This window comes from Acomys minous (assembly GCF_964271855.1).
Source record: "Acomys minous genome assembly, chromosome: 13".
Classification (NCBI taxonomy): Eukaryota; Metazoa; Chordata; class Mammalia; order Rodentia; family Muridae; genus Acomys; species Acomys minous.
In genome coordinates this window covers 91,210,132-91,231,021 of record NC_140495.1, presented here as the reverse complement: position 1 = coordinate 91,231,021, position 20,890 = coordinate 91,210,132, and the positions used below count along the sequence as shown (strand labels likewise).

At 41.1% G+C, this 20,890-nt stretch overlaps 1 protein-coding gene and 1 pseudogene across 5 annotated transcripts in view; one reads left to right on the top strand and one right to left on the bottom strand.

Moving 5' to 3' along the window:
• CTNNA3 (catenin alpha 3) overlaps positions 1-20,890 on the bottom strand; it is a 1,390,227-nt gene that overhangs the window by 1,295,512 nt on the left and 73,825 nt on the right. For all 4 annotated transcript variants that reach the window (XM_084751942.1, XM_084751940.1, XM_084751941.1 and 1 more), the window contains exon 3: positions 7,376-7,568. In XM_084751942.1, coding sequence (XP_084608068.1) covers positions 7,376-7,568 — 193 coding nt within the window. The remainder of the gene's footprint in view (positions 1-7,375; positions 7,569-20,890) is intronic.
• On the top strand, positions 15,587-16,249 carry LOC311580408 (jupiter microtubule associated homolog 1-like; annotated as a pseudogene). Its single transcript has one exon. The product of its transcript is annotated as a jupiter microtubule associated homolog 1-like (transcript).

Below are 20,890 nucleotides of genomic sequence, written 5' to 3'. Positions count from 1 at the left end.
CACTGAAGGAGTTCCCTTGTAGAATTATTGGGGAGCACTTATATACAGTATCATATCATCTGCAAATAGGGATAATTTGACTTCCTCCTTTCCCATTTGGATCCCCCTTGATCTCCTTTTGTTGTCTTATTGCTCTAGCTAGAGCTTCAAGAACTATACTGAAGAGATATGGAGAGAGTGAGCAGCCTTGTCTAGTTCCTGATTTTACTGGAATTTCCTTGAGGTTCTCTTCACTTAATTTGATGTTGGCTATTGGCTTGCTGTATATAGCTTTTATTATGTTGGTATGTGCCTTGTATCCATGCTCTCTCCAAGACTTTAAACATGAATGGGTGTGCTTTTTCAGCATCTAAGGCAATGGTCATGTGGGGTTTTTTTCTTTCAGTTTGTTTATATGATGGATTACATTGATGGATTTCTATATGTTGAACCATCCCTGCATGCCTGGGATGAAGCCTACTCGGTCATGGTGAATGGTATCTTTGATGTGTTCCTGGATTCTGTTTGTGAGTACTTTATTGAGATTTTTTGCATCAATATTCATAACAGAAATTGGTCTGAAAGTCTCTTTTTTTGTTGAGTCTTTGTGAGGTTTAGGTATCAAGGTGACTGTGGCTTCATAGAGTGAGCAAAGGTTCCCAGAAAGGAGCTGCACTCTCTATGAACCTTATGCAAGGCTGGGTAACTGTTAGAATGTCAAAGACTGAGGAAAGGTTGGAATGTGGTGGCACCGGTGCCTTAATTAAGATCCATCTTGGCTATCTTTAGCCCCATTATTATCCATCCTTTCCTACCTCTCTCGATCTAACATCCTAATGTGTTAACTCAGAAGACTTCTTCTAACCAAAGAACTAAATGCCATCAGACAGCACCCAAGGCTGATAGCACATCATTCCCTGCTTTGCTTTAACCATCTGCTTGATGCCTCCACCAGTGTCTTTGAAAAAGTGTCTTCATTTATGACTTCCTTTGTTCTGTTACTATAAAAACTTCGCCAAACTGTTACCACACTGAGACATGGAATTTGGAGTCACTTAAAGTCAGTGTTCCTGGGCAATGGTCACTCATATTGGTACCTTTGCGGTGGGAACTGTGGTCTTAGGTGGGCAATTTCAGTAGTTTCCTGTACTGCACATAGATCATTAGCAAAAATAAAGTTTCTCTCTTTTCGATTTGTCCTTAAACTTGATTCTGAAAAACAATACATGCTGCCAACAAGCCCCTCGAGTAAAGCGAGTGATCACAGGTCATCTCAGCTGCCACAACAGTGGTGCATCGTTCTAGGTTCCCATACAGGAGGGGAAAGTGTCATGTTTGGAGCCTAGTAAGTGAGAAGAGTATCTCTTCCTAAATGTCTGTCAACACAAGGTGGATTTATTCTCTTATAGCTAGAGAGATTGCTCAGTGGTGAAAACAATTTGGCTCTTGCAGAGAACCTGGGTTTAATTCCCATCATCAACATGGCAGTTCACGACATCTATAGCTCCAGTTCCAGGGGATCTAACACCTTCCTCAGCCTCCACAGACACTGGGACACAGGTGGTGTTGAAAGTTCTGGAAGCCTCTAACAGGATAAACACCAAGAAAACCAAATCAAAGTATATTCTAATAGCATTACTAAAAGAAAAGGAAATAATTCTTAAAATGAGGCAGAGGAGAAAAGTCCAGTAACTTCAAAGACAGAGGTCCAGCTCCTCAATAGATACCATGGACTTCAGAAGGTTAGGAATAGTTTCTTCAACTTGCTGGGGGGGAAATTTTCCAACCTAAAATTATCTGCATAGAAGTAAAACATCAAAATGAGACAGCTGCTTCTAGAGCTGACAGTGATAGAGTAAAACATGCTCAACTGTTTGTTGCTTTCACGGATAACAGACAGAATATATCAAACAGCCATGGAAGTCACGTGATCATGACAGAACACAGGCAGAAGCCAGAGAAGATCTGATTCACCCTGAAGAGATACCGTCGTGTGGCATTTCTTCTGAAGGAAAAATCTCATGGAAGAGGAAGCTATAGATAGACAGAACTTTGAACTGCATGTGAATTTTCCTAGAGATCCACGGCATGCACTGGGGCATGGCCAAAGACCAGTAAGTATAAAATAAAAATAAACTCTTTTTAAAAGCTGAACTTTTCTGTTAGTTGTACTCTTTTCAGGAATAAAGGCCTCTATGCTAAATAGGTTTGGTCAACACATGAAATAATCCTTTGAAATACCACAAAATTCATACTATGAAAGTAAAGATTACATCCCAAAGATCTGTAAGGCTGAAGGTAAAAATCAAACAGACTTAACCTTTTTTTTTAAAGGCTAAGTAAGCCTTCTGGTGACTGACTAGTTACCAACCACTTGCTGAAGAAAAACCTAACAGTCTTCAGCGGAAGATAAGAGGACCCAGAATATCTACAGTGATTCAGCATGCTACAAGGTGTATATAATCAAAATTTGTTACTCATACAGACAAGCAAGGTGTGACTCCGACATAAAGAAACATCAGTCAGTAGACACAGAATCCAGCTAAGCCAGATACTGCAGTTAGAAAGTAAGAACGAAGAGGCAGTTGGAGTAAATAGCAACTTTAGAGAATATCTTCTCTAGGTTACAGTAATCTTAAATAATTTTTGATAGAAACAAAAACTTCTACACATAGAGACCAATCAAAAAGTTTGATTCATGGCTGGGCATGGTGGCACACACCTGTAATCACAGCACTCAAGGAGGCAGAGACAGCCTGGTTTACAAAAGTGAGTCTAGGACAGCCAAGGCTATACAAAGAAACTCTTTCTTGAAAAAAAAGTTTGGTTTATTAAAATTAAGAACATGAAAATGAGCCAGGCATGGTGGCACATGCCTGTAATCCCAGCACTCAGGGAGGCAGAGGCAGGCAGATCTCTAGTTTGCAAAAGTGAGTCCAGGACAGCCAAGGTGACAAGAGCTTCTTCTGGGATTTTAGTAATGTTCCTTTGTTGTTTTTGTTTTGTTCCTGGATGTCCTTTATATATATTTATGTGTATATGTGTGTCTGTATGTGTTTACGCATCACATGAATGCAGTACCAAAGAGGACAGAAGAGGGCACAAATCCCCTAGAACTGTAGTAGCAGGTAAGTCCTGTTGGTGCTAGAAGTTGAACCTCTGTAAGAGCATCCTGTGCTCTTAACCACTAAACCATTTCCTTCAAGTTTGTTTGTTTGTTTGTTTGTTTGTTTTAATACAGAGCACTATGTAGGCCTGATTGGCCAAATACTTAAAATATAGACCAGGCTGGCTTCAGACTCACAGAGTCACCTGCCTCTGCCTCTGCCTCTGCCTCTGCCTCTGCCTCTGCCTCTGCCTCTGCCTCTGCCTCTGCCTCTGCCTCTGCCTCTGCCTCTGCCCTATGAGTGCTGGTATTAAAGGCATTAGCCACTACAATCTCAGCCTTTAGTAATGTTTTAGTTCTTGATCTGCGTGGAGGTTACATGAATGTGAGTCCAGGAAGTGAAATTTAAGTAGGTCACAATAGCCTTTATGAATATGTGTACTTCTTCAACAAACCACTATAACATTAATGTGTGTGGCTTAGAAGCAAGATCTGCAGACTGTAGGGAAGTATTCGGCTATTCAAAAGGAGTATACATGCTACAGGTAAAACATGTAATCTACACATTTAAGTAGTACTTAGATAACGTCTATGTAATCTGCAATTAATCTAAAATTATTTGAATAAAATTTCAGATTCCATTCCTTGCTTGTATACAGGTGTACTAGCAGAAGGCGAGCTGCAAGATCAGGAGGGCTGGAAGCAGCCTCCACAGCACAAGATCAGGAGTGCTGGAAACAGCCTCCACAGCACAAGCCCCTTTGCTGGATCTCCACCCTCCGCCATGTACCACCTTCTCTTTTATCATCTACTCCTTTGTACTGCCCATGTTCCAACTCTGAAGGCACATTCTTTAGGGAGCACAAATGTTCTCTTTTTTTTTTTTTTTTTATCACTTTCGGCTCATAAGTAAAGCCACTAAAGGCAGTAAAACAGAGGAGGACAGAATCTCACAAGGAAGCTAAAATTATGCTATGTCTCTCTTAGAACTTTATGAACTACTCTCAAAGGCCCTCTTGAAAATAAGTCAACAACACGTAAATGAGACCACCCTCTACTTCTAATGCTTTTTCACTCTTCCAAATACCTCATATTTATTAGTCGCTTTTCATTAGACCTTCACATGCCACTAGACAAAGGCTCTTTAATAAAAGAGGGCAGAGACTATTTAAAATATGTGTCCAGTGTCACATGAAGTCAATTAGATCAGAATCCAGTCTTCCGTCGTGTCAGCTCCACTGCTGAGCTAACATTCCTTCCAAGTTTGGGGCACAATGTTCTCACTGTGGCTCTCTACTTTCCATGCAGTAAGCATTCCTTGGATTCCAGAAACATGTGCTATCTCCATGCTTTCCTCCCACACGAGAGTGGTAATGGCTCCCTTCCACTTGTCAAAAGAGTTAGAGCAAAGCCCTTTAACAAGTGTATCTGTTGTGTGTGCCACATATGACATGTGTGTGTGTTTGTGTGTGTGTGTGTGTGTGTTTGTGTGTGTGTGCATGCGTGTGTGTTTCATGTTATAATAGAAATTCATGAATAATTTACTGCATGAGCCAGAATCCAGGCTTCTCTTAGAATTTCTTTTTTTTTTTTTTCTGATAGATGGATGGATGAAGAAAGTGAAATATATGTCTGTGGTTAGTCTTTGTTTTAAAAGAAGAGGTCCTGCCATTTGCCACAACCTAGAAATGGAGGACATTGTGCTAAGCCTAATAAGCAAGCCTGAGAAAGAATTTCAGTGAGATGGCTCAGCAAGCAAAACTAGGTTGTCCTGCAAGCCTGGGCCTGGGTTAGAGTGTCAGATCCTACTGTGGAAGGCAAGAAGAAACCTCCAAAAGTTTGCCCTCTGAGTTTCACACACATGCCATATACACATACACGCCCCCGCATACACACACACACACACACACACACACACACACACACACACACTCCACATGCACATACAATAATAATTAATTTAAAATAATTTTGAAAGGAAAAAATGAGAAAAAAACTCAGATATAGTGTGACTACCAGGATGTGGTGAGAAGATGAGGAAAGTAAGGAGACGGGAAGCCAAAGGGCACAAAGTGTGGGAAAGGGAAGTGGGCAGAACTGGAGCTGTAGCGCATGATAGGGCTGCATGGCAGCACAGTAAGAAACCTTCCTGAACCAGTGTGTTTTCAGCTGTTCTGTCACCAACGGGTGGGAGGTAAGTATGTGAGACGAGAGCTACATCCACAAACTCTACCAGGAACCATTTGCAACAGGAACCCCATAACACCATGTTGTATACCTTAAACCTATGCAATAGAATTGACTTTAAAAGGTATGAAAGGAAAAATTACAAAATCAAGCATAATCCTCTGTTTCATTTATTTGGCCTAAAGTTGGCTGTGGCCAGTATGCTTATTTTGATGATGAAATGCTGTCACAGAGAAGAGAGAGAGAGAGATAGGTATCTATGAGATAGCATGGGGTGGCTTAGAATTTGACATCCTCAACCACAGACTACTAAGTACTAAGAGGCAGGAACTTTCTGATTTTCTTAAAGATGTACTAGGATTTAGGAAAGAAAAATATTTGAATATCTTAGACATTTTTTTTTATGAAGCAGAGCAAGCAAATTCAACGCTGTTTTCACTCCCAAAATAGTTGCAGCAAGCTGATGGACATAAAATGATCAAATAGTTTGGTTTTTATTTTTTGTTTTTTGAAGATATCTTGCAGGAGCGGGAGATGGCTCTGTGGACACGCTGGGTCTTGAGCAAGCATGAGGACCTGAGTTCAGATCCCCGGCACCCACATCAAACAGAAACAAACATGCTAGGTGTGGCAGTGCTTATACATAACCCTAGCACTGGAAGGCTGAGACAGGCAGGTCCCATGGGCTTGATGGTAGGCAAGCCGGCAGACAGGCAGACAGACAGACAGATGGTGTCTTAGTTAGGGTTTCTGTTGCTGTGAAGAGACATCACGACCATGGTAACTCTTATAAAGAAAAACATTCAGTTGGGGCTGGCTCACCGTCTCAGAGGTTTAGTCCATTGTCATCATGGTAGAAAGCATGGCGGCGTGCAGACAGAAACGGTGCTGAAGAAGGAGCTGAGAATTCTACATCTGGATCCACAGGCAGCAGGAAGAGAATGCCACATTGTGCCTGGCTTGAGCTTCTGAGACATCAAAGCCCACCCCCATAGTGACACACTTCCTCCAACTCCAACAAGGCCACACATCCTTACAGTGTCACTCCCTATGGGCAAGCATTCAAACACAGGAGTCTACGGGAGCCATACATAGATAGACAGACAGATGATAGATAGATAGATAGATAGATAGATAGATAGATAGATAGATAGATATGACAAAGAAGCAACAGGAAGACACCCCAGCATCTACCTCTGCCCTCTATGTATGCCTCCATAGGCAAGAGCAATTGAACAAACGCACCCCACTCCCATAGACACAAATTAATTTTTTAAATCTTTTTTTTAAGATTTATTTTATTTATTGTATCTGAGTGCTTTATCTACAGAAAAGGGCATCAGATCACATTATAGATGGTTTTGAGCCACCATGTGGTTGCTGGGAATTGAACTCAGGACTTCTGGAAGAGCAGGCGGCACTCTTAACCATTGAGCCATCTCTCCAGCCCTTAAATCCTTTTTAAATACCATACAGATGAGACTTGTATTCTTCATGGGGGGGATTGGGGTTGTTGTGCTACTTAGCAAAGCCGTCAAAAGGCAGAATATGTGCATTTGTTATGTGGTATGAGCAAAAGCACAGCATGGATGAACCTAAGCTTCTGAACGCTGAAGAGTAAAGGATGTATTTCTGGCGTCGTCGGAGAGGAAATGTCTCCTAAGTGCCTCTAGAGAACACTACGATTCATCATGTGTGGGCAAAGACGTCTCTTACTGCACTAAGCCTCTCTGTTTACTGTGGAGAAGCTGCAGTGTGGTTGGAGATGAGGAGCTGTACACAGAGACTCAGTAGCCAGAGAAGAGCCAGGACTGGGACTCCACCTCGGAGCTACCTGATGAGCCACGCTGCCTCCCACAGCTCACTCTTGGCCCATGCCCATAAGCCCAGCACTCTGGGAGGCAGAGACAGATGGATCGCTGTGAGTTCGAGGCCAGCCTGGTCTACAAAGGGACTCCAGAACAGCCAAGGCTACACAGAGAAACCCTGTCTCGGGGGGGAAAAAAAGACTAATAAACTTAAGCCAGCAAAACAGTCACAAATCTACAACAACTAATGCCCTAAGGACATACACTGCACTCCTGACCAGAGGGGGACACTCACTCTCTTTCCGAACTTCCTGGAGCGCAGCTGTGAGCTCTTCCTTTAAAACTGTAGCTTCCTTAGCGATCTTCTCCCCCTTGTCCAACAAATTCCAAGTTGCTTCCTCCACAGAAGCTAGGAGAACTCTAGCTCTCTTTGAACGTCCTTTTTTCCGGTTGGAAGGATTCTGAGGACAATTTACAAGTGTAGTAACCTACAATTGGAAAAACAAAAGGAACTTATTAAACATCTTGTAAGGAGAACTGAGTCTTGAGATCTAATGGCACAGAAGAAACAGAATTATGTCCTAATAACAAGACCCGTTCCAGGGACTGTCGTCACATCCCCAGAAATCAAGTCATTCCTTCAAGGGCAGCCACCGGAATCCCAGCTGAAAACTGGAAGGGAAAGGCACAGTTACTACATCTCAAGTTTTACCACTAGATAAAGGCCTGAGAGGGCTATCGTGTGTCAGAAACTTCACATGAAAAAATACAGATGGTAAATAAAGAAGTAAAAAATGGGAAAAAGGTATCCTGGTGACATGGCTCAGTGGATACGGTGTTTGACTAGCATGCATGAGGCCCTAAGTTGGAGCCCTACTACAGCTCGTAGCAGGTGGAGAGAGGACACACACCTGTTATACTTGGATGGTGGAGGAAGAAATCAGGAGATGGCAGCGGAAAGATAAGGTGTTCAAGGTCATCGCCTGCTACATAGGTTCAGGGAACAAAGATTGTAAAAGACAGAGCGGGTGGGTGCCTGTGGTGAAACATTATTTGCTGGGTATGACAAGCCATTGCACGCAGCATAAATGTGAGTAACCAAACACTATCTGGTTGGGTTTAAGGCCCTCTCTATGACCTAGAACCCCTCCCTGCCTGACACTGGTCAAGTGACCAAGGTCCGGAGCCTGGTTAGGCCATTGGCTTAAGGAAAAAGCAAATACTATTCTGCTAAAGGAACGCAGCAATACAGTGGACTCCTAACAACATTCTGCTATACCCACGTATCAGTGCTGAGCTCAGCCATTCTCAGAGAAGTTTCTTGCAGTAGATGGGAGCTAACACAGAGACACGCAACTGGACCATGTGCAGTATGGGAAATCTTGGAACACTCAATCCTACATGGGATGTCTTCAGCCATGCTCTCACCTCAAGGCTCAGGGTGTTATGTGGAAAAGGAAGCAGTAAGACTCATTGTAAGAGCCAGAGACAATGAACGACTCCAAGGAAACAGTGTTTTCCAAACACAACAGGACTGATGCACGTACGAACTCATAAACACTGGCAGCAAGCACAGAGTCTGAACAGGCTCAATCCAGATGAGGTCCCACTGCTGAGAGAGGAAAGTGGACAAGGACTCCCATCCCTAACCAAGGAGCTATCTGTATTTGGAAAGAAAAAAAAAGTTCTCTCCAATAGCCTCACTAGGTATATTAACCAAGTTTAAGGGAAGGCCACATATCCTCATGCAAATAGCCAGTACAAAAATGAAATCAATGGTATTTTTTCAGACTTGTATCTCATATTGTTTTGTTTGGGTATTTTGGGTTTTTTTGTTTGTTTTTGTCTTACCAGTCTTTTGCTTGTGTATTATGGTTTCTGACTTCATATTTATGGAGTGTGTGTGTGTGTGTGTGTGTGTGTGTGTGCACGCGCGCGCGCGCACGCGCGCGCGCGTGCACATGTGTTTCCCGTGGATTTCTTAATTTTGGTTTTTGTTTTTTTTTTTTTTTGCTTGTTTGCCTGTTTGTTGTCTAAAAAGAGAGAGAGAGCAAAAGAGAGAGAGAGAGAGAAAGGAGACAGGAAGGAAGGAAGGAAGGAAGGAAGGAAGGAAGGAAGGAAGGCAGAAAAGAAGGAAGGAAGGAAGGGTGTGAAATTTTGTGGGTAGGGAGGTGGGAAGGATCTGGAGGAGTTGGGGAAGGGGAAACTGTAATCAGAATATACTGTAGGAAACTTTATTTCAATAGAAAACTAACTAATAATAATAACAATAATAATAATAGACTGGAGACATGGCTCAAGGCCTAAGAGTTTGTACTTATCTTCCCAGAACCCAAGTTCAGCTCTTAACACCTACATTGGGTGGCTGAAAACTGCCTGTAACTCCAGCTGCAGGGAATCCAAAAGGTTCTGCCTTCCAAGGGCACTGCACTCACATGGATATACCCGCACAAAGACAAACACACATACACTGAATTTTAAATTTAAAAAAAAAAAAAACGCTTTTTTTAAAAAGAAGGAAAAAGAAATCTAGGACCTGAAGACAGTCTATTTTTTAATTACATTGTTGGGGGAGGAGGGGAGTTGGGGGTCATGTATGTGAAAGTCCAACAACAATTTGAGGGAGATGGTCCTTTCCTTCTACCACGTGAGTCTTGGGGATGGAACTCAAGTTGTCAAGCTTGGCAGGAAGCACCTTTACCTACTCAGCCATCTTACTAATCTTGAGTTCCATATCTTTCACAACAGCATAGGCAACTCCCTCCATGCCCTGCAGCCCACAGAGACTTTGCCTAAAGATTATATTCAAGTAATTGACACTATTTCTTACTTGAACCCAATGTTTAATAATTAAGAACTTAAGAGCAATGGAGATGAAAATAATTTGTGTCTAACCTATTCTCCCTTTTGTAATGACCTTTTGTTTTATTCTGATTTATTTTATCCATGTGTCCATGACCAAGAATAACATGTACACATGACAAAGTGCATGACAAAGATTTGTTTCCTTGCTATGAAAATAAAAGCAGGAGCTGGAGATATAACTCAGTCACATGCCTAGCATGTACCATGTTCTGGTTGGATTCCCCACTACCTATAATCTATGCTTGGTGGCCTACACCTGTAATCCCCACAAGAATTCAAAATTCAAGTTCATCTTGGACGTATTCCTAGATGCATGAGATGTTATCTCAAGGAGAAAGGTGGAGAGTAGAAAGTAAGACTATGAGTTTGTTAAATAAGGTCCAGTGTTTTTAAATGCATAGCAAGACACAGTGCATATTTTCTAGTCTGTGTACAACAGAAATACCAAAAAAGAAATTGGTCATCACAATCCCTGTCAAAGGTGTTTTCTTTGAACCTAATCTTATCTTGCTCCCACGGCCTCCCCCTCCCAATGGAGTGTGATATAGGCAGTTCACAGCACATTGGAATGCTTCACCAGCAGCTAAACTATATCACAGGAAGACAACAAAGAGCCTGGTGTATCACAGGGGCTTTAGTAAATGCCAAGAGGCAAATATCCCTGCTCCTATTTACAGAGTTAAAAGTTATTTGTCTAGATTAAGACAAAGGATAACACCTAGTTTAAAACTTTTATTTAAAGTGAAGAATGAGTATCATTGTCTACAATATTCTTTCCCACCATATTTTAAGTGCACAGTTCATGTTGCTTCCCACTACACATTCCTCAACTATTGTTTGAATCCTCCAAACACCAAATGCTTTCCACAAAATACCCTAACCTTTGAAATTAAAATGAGCATTCTGGAAATGCTTTGTACTTTATAGTAAATGCCACAGAAGTAAAAAAAAAAAAAATGTGAACAAGAACATTGTGTAAGAGCATTATGCTTATTTTTTAAATGCAATTGCAACTTGTAAGCTGTTCACTTGTATAAGCAGTTTGAATGTAAATCTTCTTTGAAAACACCCCCAATATAGTTATTTAATATCGGCTAAAGTTAAGTGACATTTCCAATGATTCATTTTATCTGAAAGTGAATAGGCTTGGCAATCCTGTGTGGAAAGAGAAGACAACTGAACTATTTTATTTTCACCTCAATTCACCTAAGTGCTGTCAGCTACTCCCATCAGCGACTGACTCACCACAGCAGTTGTGCCTCACCAAGGGGGGAAGAGGTGCATGTGGTACTTGAAAAAGTCTCCCATCTTCTGAGGAATATCAGTAATCAGTAAAATTAACTTCAACAGGTTCTGTAAAATAATTCCTGCTTCTTCACTTTCCAATATATAGTACAAAGAACTGTTTCTATAAAGAATGCAAAACTTGGGTTTGAGTTGCAGCAGAAATGATTCCTACAGAACCTAGTATATTTTATCATCTTTATATATTGTCACTAATGCACGACCTTTTAGAGTATTTTTAAATACGGAAAATCTCTAGGCTTGGAGCTTTACTGAGCAAGCTTGGATTTGTTCACTTTCTTTTCACTTTGCTATAACAACTTCATTAAAGATAAAGGAAGGAAAGTGCATTGCACTGATGTACTAGAATGTCATAATTAAGCCCAGTATCTTTGGAGGGTTTTTGTTGTTTTGTTTTGAGGGGTAGATTATTTGGGGAGTTGTTTGGGGGGGGTTGCTTGTTCTGTTTTGCCTTGGGGTTTAGGTGTTTTTTGAGACAGGTTTCTCTGTGTAGTCCTGGCTGTCCTGGAACTCACTTTGTAGACCAAGTTGGCCTTGAACTCATGTAGATCCACCCACCTCTGGCCTCGCAAGTACTCAGACTAAAAGTGTGTACCACCATGCCCAGCTAACCCCATTATCTTATACAATTAGTATGTGCATCATCATCATCATTAACAAAAACAACCAGGTCTGGTGGCACAAGCTGGTAATCCAACCTACATGGGAGGCTGAGATCTTGGCCTGCCTGGGCTAAAACATGATTTCAAGAGTAGTCTGGGCAATTTAGCAAGACCCAAATTCAAAGTGTGTGTGTATGTGTGTGCATGTGTGTGTGTGCGCGAGTAAAGCAGGGAGCTGGGATTAGGGATGTAGCCTAGGATGTGGAAGGCCATAGGTTTAATCACTAATACTGCAAATAATTAAATAATAAAAAAAGATTTAGGAAAAAGGCCCCTTCCCATTGAAATGGTTCTAAGTTAGCAGTCTCAAATAATATATAAAGAAGAAATTCCTACTTTATTAATTCTAAAAGTCTAGCATTTCATGTAACCATGAATATCTTAAAGGGTGCACAACCATTATATATTGAGTGTTAGCACTCAAAGAAACAGTTTATATAATTTCCTACATCAGGTACACAGGACTGTCTTCTTGCACAACCCACAGTGCACTGGACTGTAATTCAGATGAACTTCTCTGGATGCTCCAGAGACACTAGAGATTAAATTGGCATTCTTAGCGAACTAGCCCTTCACTTGTTCTTGTAGAGAGCTATGCTGGCACACAGTAGGAGCACTGCGGATAAAGTAGGAGCTTGTGGTTTGATCCTGTTTGGAGCATGAATATAACAACTGCTTTGGCTCCTGGCTCCTCAGCACTTGGTCTGTGGAAAATCTTAAATGCCAACTTGGATAGCACATTTATATTCTATATTCGTGTTCTTTCCCAATCGAATTCTAATTTTTCCTTCCCACTCTGCTATCACTGTGGTATTAAAAGGCCATGTTAACAGATATCTCTTTTCTTGTTTATGAGCCGAGATACTTTGAATTTTTAACCTTCCACCAGTAGCTCAAAGGAGCCTTCAGGGCTACTTTTGTTCCTTTCAGTTAATTTAAATTTATGAAATAAGATACAAGACATTTAAGCCATGTTAATTAGCTTAAATTTTGTCAGACTTAGAAAGAGATTAGAAAAGTAGAAAAGAGGAAAATTTGTAGAAGAGTGAAACAGTGGTCTGTCAAAAGTCTCCCTGGGCTCGGTGCTGGGGGCACGGAGGGATGGCAGGGCTCTTCAAGCTATTGACAATTGCATCTATTCTTTACTTCCTTCCAAAACCAACCCAAACCAACTTAACAAAGGTACTAAGGAAGGCTGAAGTGTTGTGAATCTTTGTGTACCTCTAAATTAATATCCAACAGTTTCCCAAAATCAACCACAAAGTCCTTTGAGTTCATTTCAAAGCAATAAACATTTATTGAGCACATACTGTGTCGAAAACAGTACTGTGGGGATTTAGGAAATAAAAAATGAATAGGCTCCAAGCTGGTGACAAGGGAAGCCTGCAGCAGCTGTGCCGTACCAGGAGGAGCAAATTGCTGACGCATCTGTAAGTAGAGAAGGTTCTGCAGAGCCGCCAACAGTCACAAAGATAAAGAGAGCCTTCCAAAAAGAGCCCCTAAGGACACATAGATTTGCACCAGGAAAGATAGAGGTAAACCAGATGATCCTCAGCTGTGGGCTGGACTCTGAGTGGGAGGTAGAAAGGCCACATTAGGTCTGGTTGCTGACCTCAGACATCAACTAGAAAAGAACTATCTCAAAAGCAGGAACAGAATCTAATGAACATGGCTATCTTGGAAGGAGGAAGGAGGAAGATGCCTTGGCTCGTCTGTGGTGGTAAAACATGGGAATCTGGTTTAGAGAGAGGAAGAACGTGTGCATGACCCAAGAGTATGTGTAATTAAGCCCGTGGCCTGCTCAACTATACCTCATCATTTAAGGAAACCGTACAATGACCATGACATGATTCATCCTATTTAGGGGTATGCTGTAACTCAACATAGCCATCACCATAATGAAACAAACAAATATGTATAAATAAATGTTAATAAGAGCCCACAATAGCTTTTATATGAAACAATCACCATTCTGTGTGACTGTTTTCTAAACCAATTCCCCCAACCAGTACCACAGAAAAGCAAACTCTTAGAAATTCTGAAAAAACAACTTCTCCATGCACAGTTTGTTTAGGGTTTGATCAGTTCAAAATGATCTAGAATCAACTGTCTTATAGCCAGTCTCTTGAGTCAAAAAATGAAGAGGGTCACAGGGTTACATAACTCATTTTCAAAAGCTAGCATAATTTTATAATTATTTATTTTATTACTGGTTTTTATTCTCTTAAATCCTTATATTAGTGCATTTGCTACAGATACTATAACCAAATGCCACAGATGAAGAAGCTTAAACAAAAGAAATTTATTTTCTCACAATTATAGAAGCCATAGATCAAGAAAGTTTGGCTCTTTCTGAAACCATTCCTTGGTTTCTCAATGGCAACCTTATAACCAGATCACATGACACATTCCTGGATGCCCAGGCATATTGCAATCTCAATTTATTTACTATGAACGTGTGTGTTGGAGATTGGTCTGATGTCATCTGATGCTAATTGCTGGCTCACAGGATCTGGTTACTGCCCTGAACCTTGACTCCCTGATTGGCTGAATAAACATACCTGGGCAAAGCAGAAGGAAGAGGCGAAATGCAGGTTCCGAGGGCTTTCGGCAGAGAGGATCTTGGGAAAAGAAGAGACAGGATGGAGGAAGGAGGAGAAGAATCACCATGGGATAGGAAAGAAGGCACGTGGCCACAGAGGGGGAATACTGAAGTTTCTCATGGAAAGAGATGGAGAACAGAACATTAGCAAGTATTTTGGGATTATGGATGGGAAGCAGCCCAAATAGAAATTATTAGAAATAGATGGAATGGGATGGTGACTGAGAGATAGAGGAAAATAGCTTAAGAGGTCATATCTGCCTTGTCCCAGGTAAAGGTTTATTCTAAAATACATCAGGTGTCTGTTTTCATTGATTCCTAGTGGATTAGAAAATATCACCATAATAATAACTAGACTAATAATAAATATTTATTAGGCCATAGTTCTAAATTAAGCACAACATGTGTGTATGGTGACCGTGCATGTGTAGGGTTACACATATGCCATAGCCCACAAGTGGAACCAGAGGACAGCTCTGTGGAGTTAGTTCTCTCCTTCCACAGTGGGTTCCAAGGATAAAATTTAGGTGTTAGACTTGTGCAAAAAGCCCTTTAATGTCAACCTTTGAGGAAATGTCACCAGTCTACAAAGAATTCTAGACCAGCCACTCTATTCAAGTGCAAAGGTCATCACACTAATACAAAGGCCCATCTCTCACCACATAACGACATGAGCAAAACACCCCAACCACCTATTCCTGAGCATTTTGTCTAAGGAACAGAGTAGTTACCAAAAGACACTTTAACTCATTCCATTACCATCTCACTAGCTGACAATGAGGCATTTATCCCATCCCAATGGGCAGGTGCTGATGAGGAAGGTCAGAACTTATAAAAGATAAAGAAACTAAAGTATACTGTGGACAAATTTGTAATCCCCTACAAGCATCAAAAAGAAAGGCTGCATTAGATGTCTGTAGCTGCTGTAAGATGAATTCTCATTTCAGGAAATATTAAAAATGCAAGATGGAGATTATGGGAAATGTGTCTAACCTGAACAAAATTGGTATCTTATGAATCCAAGCTAAGAATACAAATCATTTAATAAAAAAAAGGGGGGGACAGAGGTCGTGTTTGCGGAGCTGTCTGTGCCGGTTGACCCCAGTCCTCTCGGCGTTCTCTCCGTGCCAGCCTACCTCGCCCCTTGGCGCCATGACCACTACTACCACCTTCAAGGGTGTGGACCCCAATAGCAGGTACAGCTCCTGGGTTTTGCGGCCTCCAGGTGGCGGGTCCAATTTTTCATTAGGCTTTGATAAGCCAACAGAACAGCCTGTGAGGAAGAACAAGATGGCCTCTGGCATCTTTGGGACACCTGAAGAAAACCACCCTATCCTGGGCCAAGTCAGCAGGTGCCAAGTCTAGTGGTAGCAAGGAAGATTCGGATTTGCCTGGAACACAAAGAAGTAGCTCCTCCGAAGCAAGCCCTGGAGACTTCTTAGACCTCAAGGGAGGAGGTGATATGCATGAAAATGTGGACACAGACTTCCAAGCCAACCTGGGGCAGATGGAAGAGAAGCCCATGCCTGCTGCGCCTGTGCCCAGCCCAGTGGCTCCAGCCCCAGCGCCATCTAGGAGAAACCCCCCGGTGGCAAATCTATCCTGGTCTTGGGTTAGCGTCTTCTGTTGGAACTCTGTCCTTCTGTGTGTTTTTCCATACTTGTGAACTGCACAACATGAGCCTGACTGTACGTCTTTTGGATTTGTTTCATTAAAAGAGAAGCACTTAAAAAAAAAAAAAAAGAATACAAATCATTACCTTTAAAAATAGAAACCTACCAGGAGTGATAGTGCACACCTGTAATCCTAGTACTTGGGAGGCAGAGGCAGGAGGATCTCTGTGAATTCGAGGCCAGCCTGGTCTACAGAGTGAGTTCCAGGACAGCTAAGGCTACACAGAGAAACCCTGTCTCAAAAAAAAAAAAAAAAAACAAAAAACAAAAAAACCATCTGTGGGCTGCTGCAGATGACATAAGGGCCAGCTCAGCAATTCCTACATTGCAACCACTTGGGAGTTTTCAAATTTACTGCCTGGCCCTACTCCCTGAGATTCTGATTTAACTAGCTTTGCGAGGCCTGGGCATCAGGATTTTTTTTAAGCTCCCCAAGTGATTTTAATGTGCAGTGAAGGTTGAAAACCACTGGGCTAACTGAATCCTCAACAGTAACAGGAATTTCCTGAATTGCCTGCCTCGCACTCTTCTCCCAGCTAAGACTTTTATGTCTCTCATAGGGTTTGGCCACAAACCACTCCACCATAATTTGTCTCCCATGAGGCTCTCAACCGAGTGTGAGATAGTACCCATTCCTTATACAGCGAGTGAAGAATATCTCAGCAAGAAAATGGTCAGTCTAGAATAGGGGCCTGAAAACTATCCCAGGAGACAAATCCAGATACTTGATTATTTCTGACAATAAGAAATTCTTATTGAAGCATGTCAGGCCCATTTGTTTATATATTGTCTATGGCTGCCCTCACAACAGTAATGGTGTCATAATTGCAACAGATGAGCCATCAAATCTGAAGCTATTTACTACTTGGACCGATACCAAGAAAGAAAAAAAAAGCCATCATTGGACTAGAGTCAAGGAGGTTTCAAGTTTCAGGCTCCCTCTAGAGACTGCCAGGGGAGTCTTAGGAAGGACTGAGTCACATCTCAAGCCTTGTAACTGACCACAGCTGCAGAGGCAAGGAGCCGGCTCTCCTGTCACCAAGATGAACCGCAAATGCTGCCTTGCATCTACTAATGAGCAGGTGGATCGTGTTTATCCGTCTCTAACACCTAGGATGCATTTATCAGTTTATAAGGGGGTGCTGGGGCCACATCTCAAAGCCAAACATGCAATCTATGAATTCAGATAGGAAAGGATGAGCTATGATTGAAAGATAAGAACATTACAGTTGTACTCAATGTTGTGGGACACACTTATAATCTCAGCATTCAAAAGGCTGAGGCAGGAGGATGACAAAAGTATAAAATACTGGTGGAGTAGACCACAGTGTTGGATCAGCTAGTTTAAAATACAAGAGTCTGAAGAAAACAAATGAGGTCTAGGAATCAACCTGAGGAGTGGTGAAGAGGTGCAGCTTCTAACACCTGCCCACAGCTCCTCTCAGAGCCCCCCAATTCTAGGGGACACTGTGGACATTCTGATAAACTGGCTTTTCTTAGTCTTAATTTTAAAAGTAGCTTCCTATTTCTGAACTCTCTGTTTCTCAAGAAATACTCTAGCCAGCAACTTTCCCATGGGAGCAGTTTTCTGGCAGTAAAAGATTCAGAAGTTGAAAAAGTCACTTTATTAGATATTGTCTCAGCTATTTTGAATCATCTTAAACTTTAAAACATTATGAAGGCAAAGTAACTTTATTTATTCATCCTTCCATAAAAAATAACATCATTGGGGTGGGGGGTGGCACACGCCTTTCATCTCAGCACTCAGGAGGCAGAGGCAGGCAGATCGCTGTGAGTTCAAGGCCAGCCCGGTCTACAGAGGGAGTCCAGGACAGTCAAGGCTACACAGAGAGACCCTGTCTAGAAAAACCAAAAAAGAAAAAGAATTACAAAAAAAAATAATAATAACATCATTGAGCTGGGCATGGTGGTGTACGCCTTTAATCCCAGCAGAAGCTGGTGGATCTCTGTAAGTTCGAATCCAGACCAGCCTGTTCTACAGAGTGAGTCCAGGACAGCCAAGGATGGCCTGTGGGATTTCCTTGAGCCTTTGAGGTTAATTGTGGTATATAGTCTAATGACGGGATAATCAGCAAGGGTGCCAGAGGGAAGTTTTGCTCATCCCATATTAATCATCTCTTCTATTGACAGGTTTCCTAGATCCAGCCAAAGAACCTACATCACAACTCAGGAGCTGGTGATCCCTCCCTTAACAGTGGCAATAGGACCAATTAGTGATCATCTGCAGAGGCTCAGAAGCTTCTCAACAACTATAGGTGTCATGGAGTCAGCTTCCCCACCCCAGATATAGTAAGATATGACTAGGGCAATAAAATGACTTGAGAGTAAATGGAGATTTATCAAAAAGAGGCAATGAGAAAGCAATAATTTGGGGTGCTGTTCACAAAGAGCCCTTTTCTCCTCTGGGCATTGGACAAGATTGTGCATGCAACATTTATATTTGCTTTAACAAAAACAGCATGGAGTAGAAGTAATATATGTGACGTTTGGACATGTCAGGGCCCCTTTTCATAGTTCATCTGTCTTCTTCCCCTTGTTGACAGTGAAGATGAACTCTGTGCTAGCCTCGGTGCCTGAGTCCCAGTATTGATCACAGAGACCCCAGCTAACTCACAGGGGATCTGTATCTTGGACATGAAATGAATTTTCATTAAAGCCTCTGAGATTTAAGGGTTATCTCAGCATAACCTTGCTTATGCCAACTCATGCATGAGTCACAAGACAGTCTTAGTCTTGGCCAATGACTATTATTATAGAATACAAAGATGCTATCCTCAAGTGAACACCCATAAAAATACAGGTAAGTGGCTAGAAAGATGGCTCAATGGTTAAAAGTACTTGTTGCTCTTACAGAGGATCTGGGTCCAGTTCCTAGCACCTACATGGTGGTTCACAACCATCCACAACTTCAATTCCAGAGGATCTGATGTCCTTATAATCTCTGAAGGTACCATGCACCATGTATTTATGGCATAAACACATACATGCAAGCAAAACACTCATATGTGTGTGTATGTGTGTGTGCACAGGTTTGTATATGTGTACATGTGTGTAGATATGTAGATACTTAGGAGTTGATATGGAAGTAGAAATGGAACAGAGCCATAAGGTATATAAGAGTTAGTAATGAGAGTCAGAAAAAATAATGTTCATTACTATTGCTCGAATACTACATTTACCTTTTAAAAACATGGAATACATTTATACCATAAAATATGTCTGAAATTCTGCTAAAAATCTTTATAATGCCTTATAAAGAACTTTATTATTTTAAGAGATTTTGAGTCTATTCCTTTAACTTACATTCAACATGAATCTGACACACAGAAAATTATATTTTGTGGTAAATAAGATTATTGATGGATCCATTACATAATGACTATAGCATGATCAAGCAGTTTATGCCCCCTTCAGGGAGACAGCATAGAGATGTAAATTCTCTGAAGCACGGTTCCGCATAAACAGACTTTCTGCACTCCACTGCCACATTCGGATCTTGAAAGTGATAAAATGCAGATGCCTGCAGTTGCAATCATAAAAATGTAATTGCTGAGAAAAAAATTATTTCTGACCCATTGGAGGAATTTATTGCAGAGGGATGCGCTGTGTAAGTTATCACAGTGAGAAAATGAAAGCGAGTGATTGAAATATATCCCAGGCTGAGCGTCCCTGCAAAATGACCTAGTGATTTACCTAAGCTCAAGAGAAAGAAAAAAAAAGATTAAAGATAAATCAGGTTTAGTACAGAAGACTCTGCTGTCTAGAAAAAGAGTAGAATAAAGATTTATGCATAAATGAATTAAGAACTTGGAGTGACAGCGTGGTATCTATGACCAATTACTCCAAAAAATTAAAATGTAATTTTGATTTTGAATTATGTGCCAAGATAAATAACTCCTGTGCAACCTCATGAGCAAGAGAATTCGGTGTAAAGACAAACAATGAGGAAACTGAGGATTTTTTAATGTGGCTACTAAACTGGTTGCTTTAATGTAAAGGAGATGAGCTTCTGCTAAAATCTATTTAGCATAATGAGGTGCTGCATCATCTGCTTATAATAACCAAACAACTACTAAAACAGGGAGCTCTCTGCAAGATCTCAGATAAAGGCACAACCTAGGAGTATATTGATACAGAAATCAATAAAATTATATATGTGTATATATACATGAATATTATTAATTTGTTTTAAGAAAAGGATTCCTTACCATTTGTCAGCATGCATGAACCTGGAGCTATTCTCCTCAATAATGCTTCCATTATTACAGTAAATAAGGTCTCCAGGCACAAAAGGAAAGTACTATACAATCTCACATAAATGAAATCACAGAATAGCATAAAATACTAATTTGGGGGATCTTGGAGATGAGAAATGGGAAGTTTGGTCAAAGGATACAAATTTTCAGTCATATGATGAATTAAAGTTCTGGGAATCTAATTTGTGAATAGCATGATAGCTATAGTTGGCCATACTATATAATATACGTAAAGTTTAATGAGGCAAATGTATAGTTTAAAAAAACTTTAAGTATCTTTGCTACACAAATACAAAAATCATACTTATGGACAATTATTGAAGTCCAGCTTTAATATCAACAGGGGAAACTGAGGCGGGGCATAGATCCACAGCTGGTTAGTGACCCTGCAGACTTTCTCTGAGGGCAACTTTCCAGGCCAGAACT